The sequence below is a fragment of the Cinclus cinclus genome, chromosome Z (genome assembly GCF_963662255.1).
Source record: "Cinclus cinclus chromosome Z, bCinCin1.1, whole genome shotgun sequence".
Taxonomy (NCBI): domain Eukaryota; kingdom Metazoa; phylum Chordata; class Aves; order Passeriformes; family Cinclidae; genus Cinclus; species Cinclus cinclus.
Genome location: NC_085084.1, coordinates 33,573,574 through 33,599,765, shown reverse-complemented (window position 1 = coordinate 33,599,765; position 26,192 = coordinate 33,573,574). Strand labels below are relative to the sequence as shown.

General features: G+C 44.4%; 1 protein-coding gene across 7 annotated transcripts; it reads right to left on the bottom strand.

Annotated features, from left to right (window-relative positions):
• Positions 1 to 24,696, bottom strand: TOPORS (TOP1 binding arginine/serine rich protein, E3 ubiquitin ligase). 7 transcript variants are annotated; one of them, XR_009934138.1, is made up of 7 exons: positions 24,538 to 24,652; positions 23,364 to 23,481; positions 19,466 to 22,934; positions 18,219 to 18,398; positions 10,424 to 10,596; positions 8,281 to 8,350; positions 3,065 to 3,570 (listed from the first exon to the last, which is right to left on the bottom strand). XR_009934138.1 is itself a non-coding variant. In XM_062512714.1 (2 exons), the coding sequence occupies exons 1-2, from the start codon at positions 24,694 to 24,696 to the stop codon at positions 19,953 to 19,955; spliced, it is 3,141 nt and encodes a 1,046-aa protein (XP_062368698.1). In that variant the 3' UTR covers positions 19,372 to 19,952. The 7 variants fall into 7 exon arrangements, 1 of the variants encoding a protein (XP_062368698.1); XR_009934133.1 differs by lacking the exon at positions 23,364 to 23,481 and having other exon boundaries at positions 24,538 to 24,696; XR_009934137.1 differs by lacking the exon at positions 24,538 to 24,652 and having other exon boundaries at positions 23,364 to 23,772.
• Positions 24,697 to 26,192: the final 1,496 nt, after the last annotated feature.

The following is a 26,192-nucleotide window of genomic DNA, read 5'->3' as shown; positions in this document are numbered from 1 at the left end:
TTAAATCTGACTTTTGCTCATATCCTTGCTGGTGATTTTTTGACCAATCTCAAACACTCTTATTGGGGACAGACAGGAAGGTGGTCTTAGAGCAGAATGAACGCAAAAAGTTTTGGTTTTAACAATACCAAATTAGTAAAAATCACAGAGGATGGCAGTAGAGCCCACATACAGACTCTATTGGACACATGGTAACAGAACTTTTAAAGGGCTATTGATGCATCAGGAATGAGAACTGAAACCAAAATTACATCTCTGTCCAGAGACTAACTCCGGGATGCAAAAGAAGAAGGAAAAGAAAAACACCAGATCTCTGTGGAAAATCAGACAGAAAAGGAATACCCAATGAAAATATACCAATGGCTGGGCATTTTAATTTTTTGGAACAGACACCAGGTTTTCTTCCTCATATGGGGTGAATATTGGGCAGGCTGCACTATCTGAGCTTGCTTATGAGTCGTGATTATCAGTTAAGTAATTTGAGTAAGTAAATGAAATATTCACATTCCTAGTTTGCTTTCAGGAAATAAATTCTTTATCAAGATTTATGTCCTCAGTATTCACAACCACTAGTGGCAATTTGCAGTCCCCTCAGATAAACAAAAAATAATAGAAAATACCTTTCTAACAATTTTAAACTACTATGTAACTTATTCCCCTCTCTCAGAATTCATTTGCTATACTTTAATTATACTCGTCTACTAAAATGTGTTTCAAAGTACTTATATGAAGGCTAAACAAAACAACATTCTAAACTTGTGCCATTTATTGTGACAATCTGTCAACTTGTTGTGACAGGCATAACAGATTGGTAGCAAAAGCTGAGCAGCAAAGGCTGGTTGACTGACTTTTGTTTTAACAGATGATACTCTTGCTTGGCTACATTTTTAAGACTGATCAGAACTAGAAACACAATTTTCAAAATAATTAAAATTTCCTTAAAGCTATAATGTAGGTAGTGTTGCAATCTCGGGGGGAAGAGGCAAAGCCATAGCTTTATCATCCACACAGCCTTAGAAAATACATGAACTTGCTTGCATGCAGAAAAGTTGAGATGCAGATGTCTTCCTGATTCAGTACAGGTTGATTGATAGCTTGACTTGGGGTTGGGCTGAAAATGATGACCCAGAGTCACTGTTAAAAAACAGTTTCCCAGCCTCTCCTCCTGAAGGCAGTCTGTCAGGGCTTGGCCAGGAAATCAGATCACTGCTCTCATTTCCTGTGCTGTGAGGTGTGGGTTTGGAGTCATAGTATCATACAATATCTTGAGTTGGAAGGGACACACCAGGATCATCAAGCCCAACTTCTGGCCCTGCACAGGACACCTGAAGAGACACAGCATGTTCTTGAGAGCACAGTCTGAACACTCCCTTTGAAGGCTTGGAGAGGCTGAGGGAAAAAAAAAAAAAACAACAAAAAAACAAGTATTACATACATATCCCTTCGCAAAAGAAGAGGTGCTTTAGATATCACTGCACAGCTGAAGTGCTCAGACAGACACAGACCCTGCAAAAAATCACATTTTTGCTCAAATGTATGGGAAACACAAACCTGGAAACTTCTTGCTGGGAAACAGAGATGGTAGTAAGAAGTTTCTGGAAACAAATTGACAGGAGGCCTCTGGCTGGCTCTGCTCATGACTTCAGCACTATCAAAGGCCAAATCCACCAGACATTAGTCCATGACCATGAAGATCTTAGCCAAAACTCAAAATACTTCTAAAAAGGTCCAGAAATGTGCATACCAGTACAGCCAAAAACATACAGAGTGTATTTGAAAGACATCAGCAATATCCCAGACAACTAATTTTCCAGAATTCACTAGCCACATACTTGACTGCACCAATAATAACCAGAGACTGAAGCAAAGGATCAAAACAGTACTGGAGGTAAAACTCTCAGATCCATTTTTTGTTTTCTTGCACAAAAAGCAAACTCATTAAAGATTACTACAGGTCACAACAAAAAAGCCATTATAAGAAACTTAAAGTGCACAATACCTCTTAAAATGCTATTTTCCAGTAACACCATATTTATACATTGTGACAATAATTTAATCGTTTATTCTGATGAAGATGGATCAGTTAGTGATGCAGAGGCTGTACTGGAATCAGGAGAAAAGAGAAGACTTAAGAAAAGGGGATAGGAAAAAGAAAAAGCTGCATATAAAGACAGACAAGCAATTATGTCTGTTTTCATCCAGCAGAAGGAAGTGTGATGACAGAGGAGACATTTTTATCTTGTGCTGTGCAAACATCACACAAGATACTTCAAGAGAAAAAAAATATTTCTAAAAAATGCTATGAAATCCTACAGTTCAAGAAAATGGGCTTTCAAGTATCCTATTCTAAGCTTAAACTTAAAATAAATACAACAGCAAGAAGTCATGAAATGCTATGAAAAAATGCAACCAAAGAATTTAGGCTTCTCTTTATACTCTCTTTTTTCTTTTTTTTTTTTTTTTTTACCCTGAACCCCAAAGCCAGGCAAAAGCCCAGCCCCCAGCCCAGTAAGACAAAGAGAAAGGGGAAATAATTGTCTGACCAGTGTACTTTCCAGCCTCAGTAGAGAACACCAAAAGTTGTTGGACACTCTTCCGTAGTTGAAGACAAGAGTTGTACTTCTAATGGTACTCAGGGTACCACTGGCTCCTTATATCCATACCCCAAGAAGGGTGACAGCACCCTCAGTTTGTCCACCTTGCATAAAGCCCTTCTTAGGTCACATGAACAGCTGTCATTATACACCTGAGTTTTTCTAACTAACATGACAGGGAATCTGGAGTCAAGAGTCCAGAAGAGGAAAATTATAAAAAGAAGTCATTTTTGAGATCTCTAAAATGTGCTAAAATGAAACAAATATTCCTAACAGTCCCATAAAGATATTTTAATTCAGAAGGAGTGGATTATCTAGAACTGCATTCACTCTAACTCAGGTCTTAGGAAAACTCTGTCTTTGACTTCAAAAGAAATACCAGAAAGACATTTAGAATGCCTTCCATTTTTATTCCCTTGTTTCAAGCCACTTACAAACTCTGTATCAACAAAAATGCCATTCCACAAGACACTTTACAAAGCTTGCAGGGATAAAATAATCCACCAGTAAATCTGAAAGACTCCATCAGAAAGTCTGTCAGTCTATTTCACTATATCTGATATAATTTTGTACATGCAAATGCTCACTTAAATGACATTTAGTGAAAATTCACAGAAGCAGCTAGTTCACAAAAAAATTATGAGATTCAGCTCAGAAGTCATACTGCTGTCTAAATGTCCTGTTACTATTACAAAGTTTTCTGATTCTGTGCTATATGCTACATTTTTCACAAGACTTCAGGCTGCCAAAGGAGTTTCCACTTCAGCAGGCCTTCAGAGGAAACCTAAATATTGTTTATATGCATACCAATGTATAGAGTCAGAACCAGACAGAACACATCAGCCAAATACCGCTATCCATTTTGTCTAAGAAGGTATGATGCTGTAGGGTTCCACTCAAGGCATGAATGCTGGTAGTGTGTTTTGAGAAGACGGCTGAAAAATTACTTACCCTATCCTGATTTGTCTCTCCTCTCCTGAAAAAAAAAAAAAGGTAATTTCTTCAACTTCACAATATTTCCAGCATGTATAGATGTATGAAAATAGCATACTTCTTGAGAAATTCTATTAATCAGGGATGCAATTTGGGCTATAAATAAAGTTGTCTTTAGATAAAAGAGTGGAAAACAGAATTTTAACTCTCTACAAAAAAACAGCTTTTGCAAAGCAAATGCCTACAGATACTAGCAAAGTTTAATTTTGAGAGATATCACTTTGAATTCTGTTATGAAAAAGAAAATATAACCATTTGGGTTATTATTACTCTGCTTATTCTCATCTTCACTCTGGATCTTCAATTTCATAGAATGTCTTGTGTTGAAAAGGACCTTGAAGATCATCTTGTTCCTAACTCTGTCACGGGCAGGGATGGCATTCACTAGATCAGGTTGTACCAGGCCCCATTCCACCAGATCTTAACCATTTTCTGGGATGGTGTATCCACAGCTTCTTTGGGCAACATGTTACAGTACCTCACCACCTTCTGAGGAAAGAATTTCCTCCTAATATCTAAACTATACAGCCCTCTTTCAGTTAAAATCATTGCCCCTTTTCCTGTTTGCCCATATAAATAGTCTCTCCTCTTCCATTTATGCATATAGAGAATTTAACAGTTGCAGAGCAATTAAGCTCTATGTCTGATACATATGTGTACTTATATATATATAAAGGAAAAACCGCTTGAGCAGATGGAGCAAAAGTACATTCAGAAGTGAATGAGCCACAACATGGACAAACTTAAGTAAGAAAGAACTTGGGAAAACCGGGAAGAGAAACTGTACAGGAAAGTACACCATTGCAGAGGCATTTACTCCCCTGTCCTTTTTAGTCAACCTGAAAGCATGGCAGGGCTGACACAAAGCTATTCTTTTGACAATTTTCTAGATTCTCCTGTTAGACCACTGTTAACTGGTACTGGCAATGTAATATTTCAGGACCTGGAAGCAGAGCAGCACATAATCAAACTCAAGGCATGCAGCACAAAGCTAAGGTAAATGGAAGCTGAACCAGTTCGCACTTCCACCAAATACTGGCAAGTGGCAACAGCTGAGTGCTTGGCTGAGGAGCTGGGAGTCAGGGCACAAGGACAAACCAGTGGGACTGAGGTGATGCACGGGTCCCAAGTGATGGGGCACCCCTGGCACTCCAACACCACAAACCCAGGCTAATGGCTGCACCATGCCAGAGTTGGACATCAGTGTAGGCAGACAGGAACTGGGGAGAAGGCTGGAATGCAATGCCCTCAGGGACCTGACATTAACTTCACAAGATTCATCCTTCTCTCATATTGCCCTACTTGATCAAACATCTGAGAGGTTCAGGGTACCTGCAGAACAAATGGAAAAAGGGCTAAAAGGAGAGAAGGATTAAGAGAGGAGAAGAAAGAGCAGAGGAAAAATGCCAGCTCTGAGGCTCTTTGCCATTTTTGTAAAGATGTTGCTAATCATTGCTAAAACTTTATTTTTGAGCTTCTTCCTGATGTCTCAACAGGGAGGAAGAAGTTCCATGCAAAGTCCAAACCCCTTTGCTCTCCTTTCAGGAATACTGTGCCTAAGTGCAAACAAATAGGTCTACATAACTGCAAAATACTATTAAAAACAAACAGTCCAGGCAGGGTGAGGTACCTCCAACAGTTTTCTTTATTTTCATTTCATTACTCTGTCTTAGGATGTTCTTGTGCTGCAGATGCCCAGGATATCATAAACTTTTCTCATGGAGGTTAGGTAACCACTTCTGGGAACCATCAGAACTTAGACTATGAATTGTTATTTTATGCTGTTAAAACCACCATTTAACAACTCTTCATACATAGAACTTGCAGAAGAACCCATGATGACCTGGTAAGAAGCGGGGCTTTGCTGGTTCATATTCTTTATCCCAAGCTCTGGGATGCAGACAGATAGCTTAAACTCCGAAACTGTAACAAGCTAATTCTTGTAATGAAGCCCAGATCTTCTATGATAAACTTCCACTGAGCTAAAAGTTTAGACACAAGTATCCCTAAACAGCACAGTATTCATAGGACAAACACTTAATAGGGGAAACAGACAAAGACACTCAGTTCAAAATGAGGCCATCATTCATCCTAAATCCACTTAATCTAATAAAACTTTGGCTCACCAGAACACACTGTTTAGGAAAGCATGGTTCACCTTGTGGGCCCATGCTGTGCATAAGAAAAAAAAAAAATATTCCTTCCTACTGTTATGGAAACTTCCCAGACTGACTGTCCAGGAGCCACTGTGGCAGTCACTCTCGCACCTGAGGACCAAGACAATCCCAGACACACCCCTTCCCCCACACTCACATAGTCACAGTAGGCTTCCTTAATGTGCTGACCTGAGGTTTCTCCCAAGAGTCTCAGACGCCCAGATCTTCTTGGTGCAATGACTAAAAAACAAACCAGCAGCTCCAGCTGGTGCCTTCAAGAAGGGACCCAAAAAAAAGGAACCCCTGGGCTTCCCCTAACAAACTAAGCATAGTGAGACGCACCAATTTTGTTTTTATTTCAGCCTCAACAGGCGTTATACACGAGGTGGAAATGACTGTAAGGGCTGTTCCCGTCCATGTACACGTGTACATCCCGGGGAGGCTGTGCCTGCCAGCCGGGCAGGGCAGAGGAAGCTCCCACGATCGGGCTGCGAGTCACCCCACTTGCGGCGGGGAGGACGCCTGGGGAAAAATGCCCGGGCCATGGAGCTGCGGGAGGAGCCTCGGCACATCAAAGCAGTGAACCGCGACACAGCCGATGCCGTCTCGCTGCGGCTTTCTTGGAGGGATCGGGGCTCGCCCGCACGGCCGGCCTGACCCTCCCGTCCCCCTCGCCTTTCCCTCCCTGCGGTCCCGCTTCCCCTTCCCTTCCCTTCCCTTCCCTTCCCTTCCCTTCCCTTCCCTTCCCTTCCCTTCCCTTCCCTTCCCTTCCCTTCCCTTCCCTTCCCTTCCCTTCCCTTCCCTTCCCTTCCCTTCCCTTCCCTTCCCTTCCCTTCCCTTCCCTTCCCTTCCCTTCCCTTCCCTTCCCCGAGGCACTCGTGCCGCCCGTGGCAGCTCTCCGGAGTTTCCCTGCACGGAGCGGACGCTGCCGCTCCCAGCCCGCAGCCCCCGCTCGCCGGCGCCGCACGCAGACACGGACACGCCGCTGCCGCCGCTTGGAAATCGCGCCCGGCCGCTCCGGAGAGCTGCGCACGCTTGCTTGCTTGCTTGCTTATTTATTTATTTATTTATTTATCCATCCCCGCCCGCAGCTGCCGAGCTCCATCTGCCGAGCTGCCGCTAACCGGCCGTACCGCCGCAGCGACCTGTCCCTGCCTTCTGCTTCTCTCTCCGTCTCTCTTCTTCCCTCTCCGCTCTCTTTTCTACCCCTCTTCGCCAGGAACACTTAGCCTTCTCGATCAATAAACAGTTCTCGCATATAGTATTGCTGCGTTTGTCTTTTATTTTTATCCCGGAAATCTGTCAGTAAGAATCCTCCTCAACTCCCCTTTGGCAGCAGGATGGGACACATGGGTTGAGGTAGACACTTTCATTGGGAAAGTAAAAGTCACATACAGAAGCAAAGCAAAACAAGGAATTCATTCATTGCTTCCCATAGTCAGGCAGGTGTTCACCCATCTGCAGGAGAGCAGGTATCCATCTCTCATCCTGTGTAGGGATGATTTGGCAAGACAAATGCCATGACTCTCAACTTCCTTCCCTTGTTTCTTCTTCCCCCAGATTTATATGCTAAGCGTGGCACCATAAATTATGGGATCGCTATATCCCTTGGGTCATTTGGGGTTAATTGTGTCCCCTCACGATTCCTTGTGCAGCCTCCTTCCCTCAGCCTTCTCACGGGTGGGGTAGGTGAGGAGCAGCAAAGGCCTTGGCTCTGTGCAAGCACTGCTCAGCAGTAACAAAAACATAAGGATCACTTATCTTTCTTTATGAATAAACAGTTCTCTATCTCAGAGAACTGAATAAACAGTTCTCTATTGTTTTGTTTGTGCTTTGTTTTTGTCAGAGAAATCTATCAAAAGAATCCTGCCTGATTCTCCTTTTACAGCAGGACAGGACACATGGGAAAGGCTGGAACTATTGGTTCCTTTCACATCTTCCTGACTTGCCCACAGCTCCCCAGGCCCCTTGTTATCAAAGTGTCAGTAAGCTGGGGCTCCTGCCCTGAGAGCTCAACCTGCAGCTTGCACACTGTGCTACCTACACCAAATATATTCTTCAGCACCAGCTCTCTCCACTCTCCTATATATCCACACCTGACTCAAGCTCACTCCAGACAAGACATATGTTCTTTGAATCAGGAAATCCAGCCACCTGATGACATGGGGTGAGGAGATGGGAGGACTCAGAACTACTGATTTGGTATTACAGAGTAGTTCTGCATGGGCAAAGGCTAACCTTCATTTTTTTAAATTACATTAATATTGTTGAAAGAAATATCTATGGAACTGGTACTGATCATGATACTCTATAATTGGTGACAACAAGGCATTTTTATAAGAAACTATCTCTCTGGCAGCTTTGGCTACAACACAGATAATATGCTGCATACTATCTGAACATATCTGCTCAATGCTGTGTAGGAGATGAGATCATAATTCATCATTATTCACTGTTCGGCCTGTGGGACATGGTAGGGGTATTCTGTGACAGCAATTTGTTCTTTGGCAATTCTTCATTGTGGTGCCAGCTCTTACCTGCACAAGGCTCTTTTCTGACTGTACACCAGCACTGTCTTCCATCACTGCTCTGTAGCAATCAATAGGCCTGTGCAAAAAGACAGCTATTACTGTCTTTTACTTACTTTATTTACATACTTTTACTGTCTTTACTTACTGCAATTAACTTCTGAACATTTTGGCATGTTAAAACAAAAATTATTAATATTCCCAAAGATCACTCTAACCTAGTTTAGCCAATCAACCCTGTAAATTTGGCAATAAATAGCAACACTCACATAAAGCAATAGAAAATTTGGAATTAAAATAAAATAAATTGGTGGTATTTAATCATACTTTGGAACACTTAAATTCTTGCATTAATTTTAAAGTGAGCAACAGCACCTAGTGTGTAACGATGATAGTGTAATGAATCTCTCACTCTCTGAAACCGAGATCCCTGCACAAAAGAGTGTGCCATGAAACAACATGAGGGTCTGTTCTGTGGCTAAACTCTTTTATTTCACATTTTATTATTTTTCCATTTTTTTAACCTGGAAGGGACTATTTAATCCAATTGTTTACTATGACCCGCCCCATAGCAAAAGTCAGAGTCCTACTGAGTTATTTCTGCATCAACTTGCCATGACAAATGTAGAGATTTCCTTTTTCCTTCTTGAAAGAAAAAAAAAAAAAATATGAAGGGATTGATAGATTCCATTTCCACTCATTAATGCCTTGGCCTAAAATTACAGGTTTCTCCTGTGATGATCTTGGCGATGTGGTTTGGACCACAGGTGGTTGCCAGGAAGAAACAACTACAGCTACATGTAAAGCAGTAGAGGTTGCCTATACAGGTTACCTGAACACAGCTTAATCACTAGCTTGTGATGATCCTATATATTTAATCATCATTGTGATTCCTGCAGAGTTTTCATCTGTACCAACTGAAGCAGGAATTCTGGAAATTACCTATCACAAAGGAACACTACCTGAGAAAAAAGAGACGAAAAATATGAATAGCTCAATACAATCTTCATAATGACTACATATTTTGAGATGCAGCAGGATGCTGCCTGGTTTGTGCAGGAAAATGACAAATGAATGCTATCTAACATTTTGCTTGAACAGTTTTTCCATTCAGAAAACTATCTACACTGCAATAATGAGAAAAGCAGAACTGTGAAGCATTTTATAGGGCTGATTACCTTTCTAGGACATATAATTTGATACATGCTTTGTTTATCCAGAGTAAATTCAGTGGTTGAAAAGATTAATTGAACCTATTTTATGCTATTTGTACATGTTCTCACAGAGAAAGTAACTTATATTTTTTTTTCTTATTGACTCCTGCACAAGAGCCTGCAATACAACAGCAAGAGTAAAATGACTTTTCTAAATTTAATAGTTCATAAATCTTACAAATACAAGTCTATCCAGTGGTTTGTTGTTTTGGGTCTTTTTCCTTCTTTCATATACCCAAATAAAATAGGAGTGCATGCAGGAGATGCACAGTATATGCTTTTTCTTTTCTCCTCTCCCAGGGTACAGGAAGCATCTGTCAGCTTACTTGTGCTCTCCCCCCTACTCTTTCCTTCTCTCCCCATAAACATCATGTATGCAGGTATGCATGTACATACATTCATTTTTACTCTTCAGCTAATGGACCAGAAACTGCTATGACTTCAAGGCACAAAGCCCTCGGTTTTGGAGGAGCTGTGTGACGTGGCTCATGTAATTGGCTGAGGATTAAACTTAACACGCCAGCTACATTCACCAGGTGAATGTTCTTAAAAAAGAAATAAAAAATTGTGCTCTAAATGTCTTTTCCCATATGCACTTGACATTCATCTCAATGCCTTGGACAGCAGCTTTTCATTTAGTTGTGACTTGTTCTGTGCATAACACATTGGGTGGATGCCTGATCTCTTATCAGCTACAGGTTTTCAAAAGATAAACTGCATTATTACCACACACACTGGTGCACGTGTTATTCACCAGGACTAAAGACTAAATTACATGTGCAGTTGGTCATTCCACACCTTGGGCAAAAAATTCTTCAGGACTCAGCATTCCAAAGCATCCTAAGAGGGGATGACTCTATTTTTCATCAGCCCTTGCTAATACAAAAGACTTGCTTCAGTTAATTCTGTTCCCCGTCTGGAGACCACTGACAACATACCTAGATGAGCAGGTTGCTTAGCTAGGCTTGGGACATTCCCAGGTCTTCTGTCACTCCATGGCAAAGGCCATGAAACATGTTGAATTGCAGACCATTGCAGCTTGCTGGAAACTGACACTTGAAACTTCTTAAAACTGAGGCACTGAGCATCTGTGACACTGCTGATGATTCATCTACAAATAAAATGTTCAAAACATATGCATGACAGCAGCAGCAGCATTTTCTGCAGCCACCTTTTGGATTCTGGTCCAGTTTGAAGACAGAAACATACTTCATCCCTGTAGTTTCACTTCAAGGTGATGACCCTTAGCAACTTATTTGAAGCACAGCAGGTGTGTACTAAAGAAGGAGCATCCTGGGTTATTATGTATTTCTGACAGGATGAACTGCAGACAAGAACCCAGGCCTACATGAGCATGTACAGCAAGATAGCTCTGGTAGGTTTATCTGCTTACCCCAGTGTGAGAGACTGGAGAAAATTATTACTTGCTCAAAGCAATGAAACTGTGTGCGTGTGTCAGGGTGGAAAGGTAAGCTCTGCAAAAAGTAGGATGATGCACTTCTCCATATCCCACCTCTCTGAAGCCTCTAGTCCAGCTCCAGAATGGTTATCAGCTACTGGCACACCAGAAGCCCCATGTGGAGGGGAGGGTCCCAAGAGGCCAAAACAAACAAAAGCAGTTGCACAAAGACACACTTCTAACTTCCTCTTCTTGAAATCTAGGTAACTTAAAGTTGGATAGGTTAGAGTTTGCTAAGTCAATGCCTTGTGAAATGCTATTTATTTATGTATTTATTTATTTACTTAGTTACTTATTTATATGCCAGAGAGTACAATGGAACTAATAAAGGGGCCTGGTATCTTAGGCCTGATCCAACAGAAACCGTGAGACAGACAGACACACATAAATGCTCCCTGGGCAAGAAGTGACCAAGAAACATGTTGTGAAACTTTGCAGTAAGATAAAGTTACCAGGTGATGTGATGTCAAGAAGAATGTGCAACCAATGGGAAATTTAGAAAACAAAATCAGAACCCTATATAAGTGCCATACAAATAAAACCCTATAAAAGCTTTTGGATACTCAATAAAACGGGCTTCTGATCCAAACTCGGATGTCCCCCTCTCCATCACCAATAACTGGTGCTCCATGTGAAGAGCAAGAACCAGCCTATCTCTGTTACAGTTGGAGAGCCCCCCGGAACTGGAATTGCTGGTGTGAGAACCAGGAGCAGGCTCAAAATAATCCCTCCATGGAGAAGGAGGTGAGCCAAGGGAAACATGGGACAAAATACTTCTAATGAAGGAAGAGGCGTTTCTGAACTAATGCTTGCTTTGCTTGCAAAACATGGCAAATCCTTGCCAAAGCTGTACTTGAACCTTATTCTTAAATGGGTGGCTGTTAAAACATCCAGAACATCACTGCCTCCTCTCTTTTTAAAACTGCTGTTTGGGATGATGTGGGGGTTAAGCTCTGTGATTTCACTATGAGACATAAGCCTGCAGTGCATATGCTCCCATCCTGTAGGGTGATCTTTGAGACATTAGAAGAGAAAGAGCAGTCTCAGGCTGCATCCTCTGCAGATACTGCCAGCCTCTGGCCTCTGACTCTTCCCTGCCTACTTGAAACTGGCACCCCTGATACTGGAAAACAACCACAGCCGTCAACCCCTCTCTGCCCAGTCAAAGGAGGGGAAGGCATTCTGTCTTATGGTTGTTAGCAGCTTGTATTGCTGTCTTTGGCTCTAGCAGTGAGGAGGAGGGGGTTCCCTTCGACCTGGGACCAATAGATCCAGATGCTGACCCTGACCTATTCCCTCTTGACCCCCAGGAAAACTGTGTGCGAATTAAAAAAAAAAAAAAAAAGGCTCAGAAGGAGGGGGATTTTGATACCACAGTAAAAATAGTCATGCCAGTCAGGCTGCCAGGGGAAATACCCCACGGCAGGAACCCCTCGCTTATTCAGAAATTAAGGAACTATGCTGCACAGCTAGAGAACATGGGCTGGGACCTCCCTACTTTGCTAACCTTTTACGGTCTATGTTGGTCAACTCATCTTACGACCCATCATGATTTAAAGGGACTGATGAACTTATTATTAACCCAAACTCAGTATGCCATTTTTGATGCTCAGTGGCAAAAGGAGCTAGAAGCTTTGCTTGTGAAATTTGTGGGGCATGCAAACCAGAGTATCACAGCTCTCACCATGGACCACCTGGCCAGGGAAGGGGCTCACTCAGACCCTGTAGGGAAAGCCCACATTCCTAGAGACGCCCCTGAGGGTATTACTGAAGCAGCATATATACTGTATTTTTAAGGGTCCCTGATGCTGCAACACCCCCCAAAATTATTTACTAATGTAAAGCTAGGATCAGCTGAGCCTTATATACAATTCATTGACCACTTCGAACAAGCTCTTGAAAGACAAAATGAGAATGACATTGCTAGAGAGATTGCTAGCTGCTGAAAATGCTAATGAGGACTGTAAAGAACTGCCTAAATCCTTGCTTAAGGAGGAGCCCACCTCGCTGGAAATGATTGAGGCATGTAATCGCCTGGGAATGCTTCAGCATATGGCAACAGTTACCTATGAAGCTGTGCGGGCTCCTATAGATAAAGCCAATGCTTTTGCAGCTTTGAAAATTATGCCGGGAGACTCCTGAATGTGTTTTGGGCACAGGAAACCTGGGCATTTGAAAAAGGACTGTTTCAGGAAAGGGGAGATCAGATCCAAAGCTCCCAGTATTTGCCCTCAGTGCTGTAAGGGGAGGTTCTTCGCAACTTTTTTACTGGTTGCAGCTCCTTCTTTTTTCCTTAGAAAACAGAGTATCTCCTTACTTTATTATGCATATTTGTTTGCATACAGACCGTCCCAGTTTTTTTGGCTGAAGGGAACAGGTAGGCTGACCTTTTAACAATGCCTGTACAAGGATCTGTCTACCTATTAAGATAGAAAAGGCTAAACTGAGCCATTCTTTTGGCTGCCACTTTGATTTGACACTTTGGCATCACTAAAGTCCAACCATCAGGAATTACTGCAGTTTGTCCCTGATACCTTTTCTGGTGCTCTTTTTGCATCAGCCCATTCAGGGGAAACAGCTAAAGATGTAGACACTTTACTGCTGCTTTTGCAACTTTTGTTATACCATCTGACATAAGGATGGACAATGGCCCACCTTATACTTCCCATGAGTTGCTGCCTTTTTTGCGCTATGGGGAATTACTCACAAAACAGGTATTCCTCATTCCTCAACAGGTCAATCTACCATTGAACAGGCTCATGGCTCCCTCAAGTGTCTCTTAGTACAACAGAAAAGGGGGGCCAGAGACGGTATCCCTGCTGAGAGACTGCAGAAAGCCCTTTATGTTTTTAACTGTTTGAATTGTCATTTGATGGATTCTAATCCACCCATTGTTTGACATTTTAATTGTGATTCACAGTTGCAACAAAAACAAAAAAACACCCTTGTTTATGTAAAAGATCCAGAATCCAGTAAGGTACTGGGGTCTTATCCTTTGGTCACCTGGAGTAAAAATTTTATGTTTCCACAGAGAATGGTCACGAGTAGATTCTGGCAAAGAACATGAGGCTATTTTGAGAAGTTTTGACTGCATCACCTGAGGATTTGCCTTTAAAATCAACATCAGAGGAGAACCCTTGAGAACAGGACCTCGCAACCGCATAAGCACCTGTTTGACCTCTAAGAGACTTATGCCCTTGGGAGAATGGTTAAAATAATGCACAAATTCAGTGACTAGTGGGTAAATATAAGTTTGGTCTACCTGAACAACTGGAAATTACTCCGGAGCACTGGCTTACCGCTACTGAGAATAAGGAGAAAAAAATTACTTCTCAAATATTATGGTATTTACTGGGAATTGTTTCTAGTATTCAGACATGGCCTATCACCAACCAAAAACAAATGTTTGGGTAACCTTAGCAAATGTGACAGGACAAGATCGTTGTGTTTGGCCACTGCATGCCCTGATAATCCGTTTTCAAAGTGCCTTGTTGCTCGGCCCTTAGACATTTGGCCTTGCCTGCCTCAGTCAAATACAATGTTGCAGAGCAGCAATCATGCTGACCCCTGGTATCAAAGGAGAACTTACATCTCCTTGGCATCTCGTGAGCCTCAAAAGTTAGAAGTTCTGGGATCAGTGAAAATAGATCTTTTGAAAGTTTAATTATTCTGGGAAAAATCAGTCTAAGGCTTGGGATGTTTCCCCTCATAACCCGGTGTATAAAAATGCGAGCACTTGGTATAATTATACATCCAGGAATATTTCCCATTCAACCAATGCTCCATTACTTCTATCTTCTGGGATATTTTTAATTTGTGGGGATAGGGCTTGGCCTGCCATCCCATTGCATATTCGAGAAGGATCATGTAGACTTTGGCAATTATCCCTATTAACCCCAAACACATCCATGATTTTTCAACATAAATATCCCTCTAGAATTAAGTGACCCTTACATGCTTTTGACAAAGACTGTGATGACCAGTTTGATGGGCAGCATCATTTTTTATCCCTGGTGTAGTAGCAGGAAAAGCTTTAGGTTTACTTAACAAATTAGGTCATTGGCTAGCTAAATAAACTAATGCTACATCCTTAGCATTAGCAAGATTTTTAACTGATGTTGATTCTATTAGACACACTATCTGCAAAATAGGGCAGTGAAAGACTTTGCTTTTAGCACAGGGACATGGATGTGAACAATTCAATGGAACGCATTGTATGAACCTGTCTGACCACTCCCACTAACCAGTCAATCCATGCAAGCATTCAAGCCCTGAAAGAGGGTGTAAACAAACTGCAAGTACATGATGGACTTGACTAGCTAGGCTGACATCTCGGGGATTGGGGACTTGGTAGACGGATAAGAAATTTAGTTAAAATAGCGTTATATGTATCAGGTATTATATGTGTTGTTATGGTTATTCCTTGCATTTTACAGTGTGTGCAAAAATTAACAGACAAGTCACTTAAGAATGTATTCTTGATGGAAAAGATAAGGAAAGGTATGGTGAATAAAACAGAGAGTACTATGGAACTAATAAAGGGGCCTGGTATTTTAGGCCTGATCAAACAGAAACCGTGAGAGAGACAGACACACATAAATGCTCCCTGGGCAAGAAGTGACCAAGAAACATGTTGTGAAACTTCGCAATAAGATGAAATTACCAGGTGATGTGATGTCATGAAGAATGTGTAACCATTGGGAAATTGTTAGAAAACAAAATTAGAACCCTATATAAGTGCCATACAAGTAAAACTCTATAAAAACTCTTGTATACTCAATAAAATTGGCTTCCAATCTCAACTCAGAATGTCCCCGTCTCACCATTGCTGACACTTTATGTCAAGTGAATGTTTTAAAACTTGACAGGTACCCTCATTTTCTAAAGTTTCCCTGTCAAAGTCTATTTAAGCTCCTGAGAATGTTTTATTTCTCCCCATGTGTCTGTCTCAGGGAATTAAAAATCTTAACCTTAAAGACACACATCAAGAGAGTCCAGGACTTTACACCCCAGGTCTGGTAGATAAGACACCTTCTTTTCAAAAGGCACCTGGAAAACAGGCAGAATATCTGGGGAAAATCAAATAGCCCCAGATAAGGTTATGTGGGTTGCTAAATCCAACACCACGCTGACTGAAGTCTTGCCTAAGTTTACAAAATTATGCCAGGGGAACTCTGGAAGAGGTTTGATAAATCTCATTTCCTCCCCGAGCTGATTAATGCAGCTCAGTCTTTGTCCTGGTTTTGGCTGGAATTTGAGTTGATTTTTTTTTTTTAGAAGGAGGTACAGCACTGTATTTCTGATTCAGTATGAGAATGAAGCTGGTAACACACTGATGGTTTGGTTGCTGCTAAGAGTGCTTACTCAGAGTCAAGGACTGTTCAGTGGCCCATGCTCTGCCAGTAAGGAAGTGCATAAAAAGGTGGAGAGGAGCACAGCCAGAACAGGGGACCTGAACTAGCCAAACGGATGTTCCACAAAATAGAATGTCACACCCAGTATATAAACTGGGGGAGTTACCCAGAAGAGGGCCTAACTGGGTTTGGCATTGGCCAGCAGGTGGTAAGCAATTGTATTGTACATTACTTACTGTCCTTTGGTGCTCTCTCTCTCTCCTTTTTATTACTATTACTAATATTACTATTATATTTTACTCCAGTTCAATTATTAAACTCTTAACCGACAAGTTTCACTTTTCTTTTTCACCCCGGTTCCCTACCCCATCCACTGAGGTAGGCTGCTGTGAGTGAGCAGCTGCGTGGTAGTTAGTTGCCAGCTGGGGTTAAACCACAACACTTTTCCTATGCAAGCAGAATTCTTAGCAGCAGCTGACACTGAGTCACGTTGCTTACTCACACTTTGCAGGTAGGTGCAGCAGGAGTGACAAGCCAGTTTACATAAAGCAGTGCTGGAAAGCAAGGGCTGCCTGCAGCACACTAGTCTTCCTCAGATGAGCTCACTGCCCTAGACACCCTTCATGTTTTAATGACAAACTCCTGGTAATGAGTGCCATGAAAAACAACCAAATGAGGTTTCCCACACAGTAAACATCTTTGAAGTATTGAGAAATGTTTTCTGACAGCTTTCTTTCCAGTGTTTGCAGCAGATCCTTGACCATGCAACATGCAGGTCCTGAGCCCCCAAGAGCAGACTCCCAAGGGACTGCTGGGTGGTGCAATGTTTCCTCTCTCAAAATAGCGAAGCAGCCCTGTGGTTCTTTTTTCACACTGCACTGACATTTTAAAGCTGAACCATTTCCTGATCACTGTGGGCAAGACCATGCCATATGCCACCAGGCCTTCTCCATTCCCAACAAGCAAGTCTACGGCATCTTTCCTAGTATTCTCTGAGTACTTATAATACAAAGTTCTCTCCCACAAACTTTAGGAATTTTTCAAATCTGCTCACCACAGCAGGATGGCATTTCCAGCTGGTCTCTAGAAAGTTGAAATCTGCCATAAGGACAAAGGCTGATGATCCGGAGATTTCTCCTAACTGCCTGTCAAATTAACTTCTCAGCACTGGCACCCTAGCTAGGCAACTGATAAAAGACACTCACCACATCTGCTTCGTTTTCCCTCCCTTCATCCTCACCCAGAGGCTCCCAACCACATCATCACCAACTATAAGGGCTGTACCATCCAACCTTTCCCTTCTATTTAGTGCAACAGCTCCACCTTGCCCTGCCCTCTCCTCAAAAGCCTGTAACAGCACTCCAGGTGTAGGACAAGTCCCACTTATGCCAAGGATACCCTAGGTGTGTGAATGAACCAAGGCTTCCAAGTCAAAGGCGCTTGTACCATCAATCTCTGCCACGAGGACATCTGCCATCTGCCAGGGATACCCCAGTCCTTGTGCCCCTGCCCTCCAAGAGAATTTGGAGGGGCTGTCAGGGCTAAACAGAACAAAGGGAGCCACCACATTCATTCTTAGGAGATACCAGAGAGCTCTCAGCAGCCATTAGCCAGAATGGTAAGACCACCACTATGGTTCATACCACATGGCCCCCCGGCTTCCCAGTGCCCTGGCTCCTTTAGACATCTGTGCTCCCTGAAACCTAATCCCAAGGTAGGGACCAACCTGACATCTGCAGCCCTGAGATGCTCTCAGAGGCAAGGGTGGAGGTGACTGACTGTCATCACTCCCGATTCTCTCTCAGGCTCAGCCAACCTGTTGGGCAGGAGAAGGCCTTCTCCACAGCCTGGGCACTTCCAGGTAATGAAACAAGCTGCCCCCTCCAGACCCTGGATAACCACAACGGAGGAGAGACCCACCTGTAGTCTGTGGAAAACCCCCACTCCAGAGCAGGTAGCGATGCCCTCCTGGAAGCTACAGCCCATGGACATCCCACACAGGAACAGGCTCCTATCAGGAGCTGAAGCCTGTGCTTAGGAGCACACACAGGAGCAGGTTTCCTGGCAGCTGGAGCAACCTGTTTCAGAAGTACTGCACACCTGTGGAAATGGCCCATATTAGAACAGAGGAACAGTGTAAGGAGTAAGAAGCAGCAAGACTGAATGTTATGGACTGACCACAAAACCCACTCCCCATTCTTCTGCACAGCTGGGGAGGAGGTAGAAGAGCATGTAACGAAAGAGTGAAGTTGAGAAGGGAGAGGAAATTTCTTTTAGTTTTGCCTTTGTTTCTTATCCCCCTACTCAATTTTTCATTGGCAATAGGAGTTATTAATTGTCTCTGACTCTATCTGGCTAGTGACAGTATTTTCCTTTGTCCTTATCTTAACCCAGCATTCCCATCTTACTTTCTCCCCCATCCTGTGGAGAAAGGAAAGTGACAGCAGCTTGGTAATTATCTGGCAGACAACCAGCCAAGGTCAAACTCATGGAGGTAGTGCAGGAGAGACAGAGAAGGCATCCTCCCCATCCAGCCCTCAGAGCTACTGCTGTGCACATAAAGAAGGGCCAAACCTGGAAAACTAACCCTGCCAGAGCCCTATGCATTGCACATATCTTCATCAGGACATCTAGGATGTGCTGAGCTGGGTGAATGTTGGTTATTTCAAGGAAGAAGTGTTTTATGGCCAAGGCTAGACAAGACAGATGTCTTTAAAGTATGCAGCTGTAGGGTATAAAGAAGAGGAAAAGACTCCTTGAAGTCTGCACAGCTGTAGAACACAAGGCAGAATGCACAGGCATAAGGGAAATAAAAAGAAGAAATCTGAAAAAAAAAAAAAAATCCCAAGGGAATATTCCTATGTTAGAAAGGATAGGACAGAGCAACCACACAGCTTTTGGGAAAACTCAATACCGAACCAATCCCACGCAATCTGATCAAAGTTCCTACTTTCTGTGAAGGCTAGTACCAGCTGATCTCCAGACAACCTTCCAACTTGGAGTACTCCTGACTGCGCAAATATCAAATAGTCTGGATACATGCAACACTCAAAACCAAAAGAAAAAACTCCACTTGTAAAAATAAAACACACAGCACATATGTAAATAAATTTAAACAAATAACAAAAAAAATCTTATTGCTTTATTCAGATTTTGATATAGCTTACCTTAAAATCACTCAAAGTTCTTTGAGAATTTCTGTAGAAATCACTGACTACTTTTCAGCAGAGATCAGCTTAATCCAAAGAGACTGAAATGATGCAGGAATTCAGACTGAATCACTTTTTATGAACTAAAAAAGTTTCCCTTGTCTGAGAAGAGCAATCCCCATAAAATGCATTTCCTGGCTCCTGTTTCAGGCTCCTTTTCTGTTGTTTGGTTTACACAAAACTTTGAAATATTCTGTAGATGGCTTTATGAAATTAAAACTTACAAACTGTCCTCTAACAAGCCTTTAAAATTACATACTAGCAATATTCTATCCTCTTTGACTAAAAAGTGCATACACTGTGAAAAGTTTTATACATTTCCTAGACATCTTTTCAACAGACAGAAAACCTATCAGACATTTTAGTTCACAAGGAAAAAAAAAAAAAAAAAGAAAAGGAGTTTAAAAAAAAATTCAGTTTTAACAAGAGTTCCAAGCAAAGCCTACTACATTTTTTCTTCAGGGAAATCAAACCACGAGGATCTGTCAACAAGTCTCTTTGGCAGTCTTAGTATCAATGGCTCTCCCTCTGGACACTCTAAGAAGGAAGTCCTGGGGCAAGGCAGTTGACTGGAAGGCGCTGCTGGTGCTTCCTGAACATAACTGGTTACAGTTTCTGTGTGAGAGGTGTTATTGTGAGTATTCACTGTGGTAGCACTCTGATCAGCTATTGTTTCTTGAAGTTTGACATCAGCATTTCCAACACCACCATCTAAGTTTTCCTTTGTGGCAGGGATAACACACTTGTTGTCTGCTCCTCTAGTTTCTTCACATCCTGTCCTCCTCAGAAAAGAAGCTGGAGACTCATTTTCCCTCTCATTTATCTGAGTTGCCCCTGTCCATGTAATACTGCTGTCCCATTCAGTACTTTCTGGCTCCTTGCTACTATCACTATCAATCGTAATCACCACTGGAGAAGAATGCACTGAGTTACTCATGTGATGTTTCCGGTGTTTCTTCTTATGCTTTTTCTTTTTCTTTTTAAGATGCCTCATTGTGTCTGTTGCTTTTCCTTCGTAGACTATCTCCACACTTGGACTCCTCATTTTCTTCTTCCTTTTCTTACGCTTTGTCTCACTGCTTGCATGATTGTCTGACAGGCTATCCTCATTTCTACAGCAGTCACTAAATTTTGCGGAAGTTTTCTTGGAATCATTTTCTCTTTCTAGGCTTGTGCTCTCCATGAATGCATTCTCCAGGTGGCGAGTTTTGTACTTCCTTTTTCCACCAGGCTTTTCACTTTTCATTCTGTCAGTTCCTCCAGAAGGAGTCCTTGATCTGTTGCTTGACCGACTCCTTGACCTGCATCTTTCATAACAGTAATAGTGTCTCTCATGGAGTCCCCTCTGGCTATGCAGATCTGTCCTCTCAATAAATGATCGTATCCTGTACTCTGGACTAGCAGATTGCCTTGAGTAAAGAGTGTTAGACCGGGTCCTCCTTCTGCTAGACGATTCATAGCTGTCACCAAACATCTTTCTACTACAGAATGCAGAACCCCACTGGTGTCTACTTTGGTAACTGTCTCTTACATAATAGCGATCACTGTCTCTACTTCTTGATCTCCTTTTACTGTGGCCTTTGCTACGTGAACGTGATCTGCTCACTTCTCTGGATGGAGTGCTCTCACCACTTAGAGAGCCCTTCTGGCTTTTCAGAGAGGTTCTGCTGTCATGAGCCCTTGACCTTCTGCTGCTTCTTTTCCTCCTATGTTTGCTACTATCTCTGCTTCTCGATCGTCTCCTTTTAAGTTGGCTTTTGCTATGGTGCTCCCTCCTAGACCGATGGCCATGACTGCTTCGACTGTCCCGTGAACAGGACTGTGGGCTTCTGGACCTTCCCTTTTTAGACAATCGGTGATTCCAAGGGGAGCATACTGTGTCACTCCCTGGAGAGGGGCTCCAACTCAAGTCCTGTGGAGGCAGATCTTTTCTTTTACATTTGTTCTTCTCATCCTCTTTTGATTCCATCTTCTCAACTGCAGGAGATAAACAGCTTCTACAAATTCCTACATCCTCCCTATATGTTGGGGAATGTGGTGAGAAGCTCCTGCTTGGTTCACTGTCACTCCAGCTGTGATGCTGGACCGGTCGCTGCTTCTTGACATCTTCCTTTCTCTCCTCTTTAATGGAATCCTCAGAGTCAGAGGACAGCTCAACCACTTCTGGTGTCCTCTCAGCTAATGGCTTCACATACCCAACAATGACACAATTGTCTGAGGAAGAGCCACTGTCGTTTGAGTCAGCATTAGCCTGTAACTCAGTTGGCAGTTGGGCTCTTCTACTCCCTGTAACAGAGTCCTCATCAGAACTTTCTGATGACTCCAGAGGAGAAGCTATGGTTGCACGAACCTCTTCTGAAATGGAATAGGAAGGCCCTGGAGTTTCATCATCCCAGGGAGCCTGACCAAGGCCAGGCACAGACAAGCTATTATCCGGCCCTTGTGGGTATGCCACGTCTGGAGATATTGTAATAATTGATGAGTCTGAGTGGCTTCCTTCCTCATATGATGGTGCAGGACAGTCATAATTGGCGTGCTGATCATACGCTTCTAAGTTAAAAGGACAACGAGCAAAACTGATGAATTCATGTAGGAAGTGCTCTGTCCGATTCAGCAGAAATGGCTTTATATCATCAGCAAAGGCCTGACTTTCCAGATCGTATCTAGTTACGTTACTCATGATGATGTGCTGCACGATATTGATCAAAGATCCATGGGCACCAAACAGGACTGTAAGCTCCCGCTTCAACCAAGGAACCAAGCGGTGAAGGCAAGCAGGGTTGCGGCGGAAGAACTCTGCCGAAATCTCTCGGTATCGGCCACCGTCCTGAATGCTGCGGATGCGCACGCCAGTGCGGTACAGAGCCCTGCGGAAGTTGATCATGTCCTCCTCCTGGATCTGTCGCAGAGATCTGCCCTCTGCGCTCGCCTTTCTCCTCGAGGCCAGCCTCCTGATCATCTGCTGAATCTCTCTGTGCCTGTGTCGCGTTGGCTCGCTTGACAGCCCTTCAAACAACATCCCGTTATCTGGAGAGGACAGCATCCTTCGGGAAGGGGAACTGCGCGCGCGCCGTTCCCTGGTTAAGGTGGTGCGATAACGAAATCTCCGGCCATCAGGGCTGGCAAAAGAGCTGGTTTCTAAAGGGCTGAGTATGTACTCCTTGAAGTCATCTTCAGCACGAATCGTGTGGAAAATGGAAAAAAAGGGCTGCTTGCAGAGCGGGCATTCTGCTTTGTTTTTTGACCATTCTTGGACACAGCGGAAGCAGAACCTATGCAAGCAGCGATCTAGATATGCAACGTTGTCAAATCTATCCAGGCAGATGGGGCACTTGGAGTCGGGAGATGCATCTGTCGGCAGCTTACTGGTGCTGGCTTTTGGTGAAAAATTGCTATCTTCTGCAAACTCCTTATCTGAGGTCATGTTCTAGAAAAGACAGACACAGAAGATCATTGGTATCATGGAGAGGCAAAAATCTTACACTCTAGAAGCAGAAACCTGTTACAATTGCTTTTAAGGCTGCAAAACCCAGCACTGGCTCTGAAAGAGGCAGCATGACCTAACTGCTTCGTTTGGCTTCTCTTCATAGTGAGATCTAGCTCTTCAATGCTGCACATTTTACACAGCACTTGAATCATGCTAGCATAGAGGAAGGTAACAGGTATGCCTGTCTTCTTCCCCACTCTTAAATAACTCTTTTGATGTGGTCAGTAAATTCATGATTTACATGGTATCTTCCAAAAACATATCTTAAAAAAATCTAGCATTTATACATGAAAAGTATGAGAACAGTTAGTTCTGTGCTTTAAAACAAACCAGCCAAAACAAGTAATTGCACTTGAACTATATCATCACCTTCCAAGTTCTGCTGGACCTGTTCTGTTCCTGCACACTCTGCCCCTCTTTGTTGGGCTTTGTCTCATGCTGGACCACACACAGCTTGTTGGATTAGACAATCTCCAGGGATGTGCTCCTGCCAAAATAAGTATTTGTTTTCAAGACTGAAGAAAAACATCCAGATATCATCCTCAAGTACACACTGCCTTTATCTAGTCAGGTTGTCGTTCTGGTTGTGCCTGAGATTTTCTTCACAGTGACTGGTCTGGCGTTGAGAATCAAATTTGTGTTGAACACAGTGCTGATAATACAGAGGTGTTTTCATTATTGCTTACATGGAGCCAAGGCTCCCTCTGCTTTCTGTACTTCCACGCTAGTGAGGAAGTTGGGCATGCATGGAAGGCTGGAAGGAGACACAGCTGGGACAGCTGATCCCAACTGACCAAAGGGATTTCCAGACCATGCGACATCATCTTCAATATATATCATCAGGGAAAGAAAGAGGAAAGGTGAGACACTTGGAGTGATGATGCTTGTCTGCTCAAATCATCATCACACAGGACAGGGCCCTGCTCTCTCATGGGGATGGCTGAACACCTACATACCCATCAGAAGCAGCGAATTAATTCCTTGTTTTACTTTGTTTGTGTGCGTGGCTTTTGGCATCCTTATTTAACTGCCTTTACCTCACAAAAAATTAGTTTGTCAGCTTTAACCCTTTCATTTTTCTCCCTGATCTCACTGGTCAAGGGGTGTGCAAGTAGCTGCCTGGTGCTCGGCAGCTGGTTGGGTTGAAATCATGAGAGATGTCAAGCACGGTCAACATAAAAATCCATCTACCTAAAAGTCATTTTAGATTTTGGCGTCAAACTAAGGCACTACAATCCAGCGGAAATAAGTTACCAGCCCGCTTCAAAAGCTATTAGCCCATGTTTTTGCAGCCGTCTGGCAGCAGGCCTTCCCCACCTGCAGGACACCGGGCACCATGCTGGGGATGGGTCAGCGGCAGCAGCAGCGCCCGGGTGCCAGGGGCGCAGCCCGGGCTCACAGAAACGCCCGCGCACCCGCGGGGGCGAGCGGGCCCCAGGCCCCGGCCCCCTCCGCCCGCTCCCCCCGCCACCCTCGCTTCGGGTGCCGCCGCCCAGCGCCCCGCCGGGACCGGCGCTCCGCCCGCCCCCAGGCCCGCACTCACCACCGCCGGGCCCTCGCTTCCCGCGCGGGCCAGGGCCGCGGCCGACTTCAGCCTGTGGCGCGTCCGGCAGCGCCCGGTGCCGGGCGGCTCCCGCCGCTCCTCCCCTGGCGGGCGGCGGCGGCGGGAGCTCTCCCCCAGGCGCCGGGACGGGTCCGCCATCGGCGGCGGCGTTGCCACGGGAACAGGTGCCCGTGGGCGCGGAGCTAAGCCGGGGTCTGCAGGGAGCCAGGCCGGGGCCGGTCCCGTCACATCCGCGCCTCGCGCAGTGACGCCATTCCGGGGCGGAGGCCGGGGAGGGGCCGGGGTCGGGGTGGGGCCGGCGGTCCGTGGGTTCGAGCCGGCCCCGCCGCCTGGAGCGTGCAGCCCCGGGGCTCGGGAGCAGCTCGGAGGTGCCCGCGCCTGCGGGGTGGAAGTGAGGGGAGTGGCGGCGGCGCCGCCGGCAGCGCGGATGGGGCTGCGTTCCGGAGGTGGTGGCGGCTGCCGCGGGGTTTCGTTCTCCGGGGAAGCGGGAGGCCGCCTCTGCGGCAGCTGGAGAGCCGCTTCCTGACCCAAGGGCTGCCCTAGGCAATGGCACAGCCCACTGGGAGCGGCAGCGGGAGCTTGGCACTGCCTACGAGGGTGCAGAGGAGCCCATCGAAGGCTGAAGAAGCCGTGTGGTTAGTTGGGCAAATAAAACTTAAATGGCATGTAGGAAAGAAGAGATAGATAAAGCACAAACCGCTAATAGGACAGAGAAAAATAACTCTCCTTATTGAATTTTACTAGCACATACCTGCAGGAGACACAGGTGTGCAAAGGACGTGGACAAGGCCAGCTGTGCGCGCTGCCACAGGTGCGGCACAACCTGCCACGTTGCCTGCATGTATTACTGTCAGGACTTGTGGAAAACATGCGCACAGCCAGTCCTGTCTCTTTTCTTACCCACGGTCAGTATGGACTGAAGTTTGCACAAGCACACATTAATTCACAGATCCCCAAAGTACCACCAGCACAGGCCTTCTGTTCATGTGATAACTGTGCCCCATATCCTGAGCCATTTTACTTATTCCCATGCACCAGTTGGTCCTGTCTCTTGCTCAAGAGCAAACACATGCTCTGGCACTTCCCAACAGGTACTCCACTCCTGAAGATCTCCTCAGGTACCAGCATGGGCCTATCCTTCACGATCTGCCTGGACCCAGGGCCTGCTTCTCACCATAGATAACCCACCTTAAAAGTTGCTCAGGAGTTACATCCCTGCCCCAAATAATTTTCCCTGGTGTTCAGATGCAGCCTCTCTTTTGTTCACAGCAGGCAGCACTAGGTATGTGGGCTGTGACCTGCAGTCCTGCTTTGTTGTGTGAGTGCCAACACTCACTCATTTTACTTGCCTCAGTTCCCCAGTAGGGCACATATATATACCCATCCTGCCCTAGTGGCTGGAGCTTCACTGTCACCTGCACCCTTTGCTGGCATCAGGACCCTTACCCACTCCCATTTCTGGCATAATAGGAGGGATTTGTATCCCAAATAGTTGTACTCTGTCAGCTTGCTAAATGCTGTGTGCATGTGTCAGCTCTTAGGCAAGGTAGGACCCACTTGGACAGTTCATCCTCTGGGTCATGGAAATATAAATGTATACTTGAAAGGCATTCCAGGGTCTTCTCAGGAGTTTA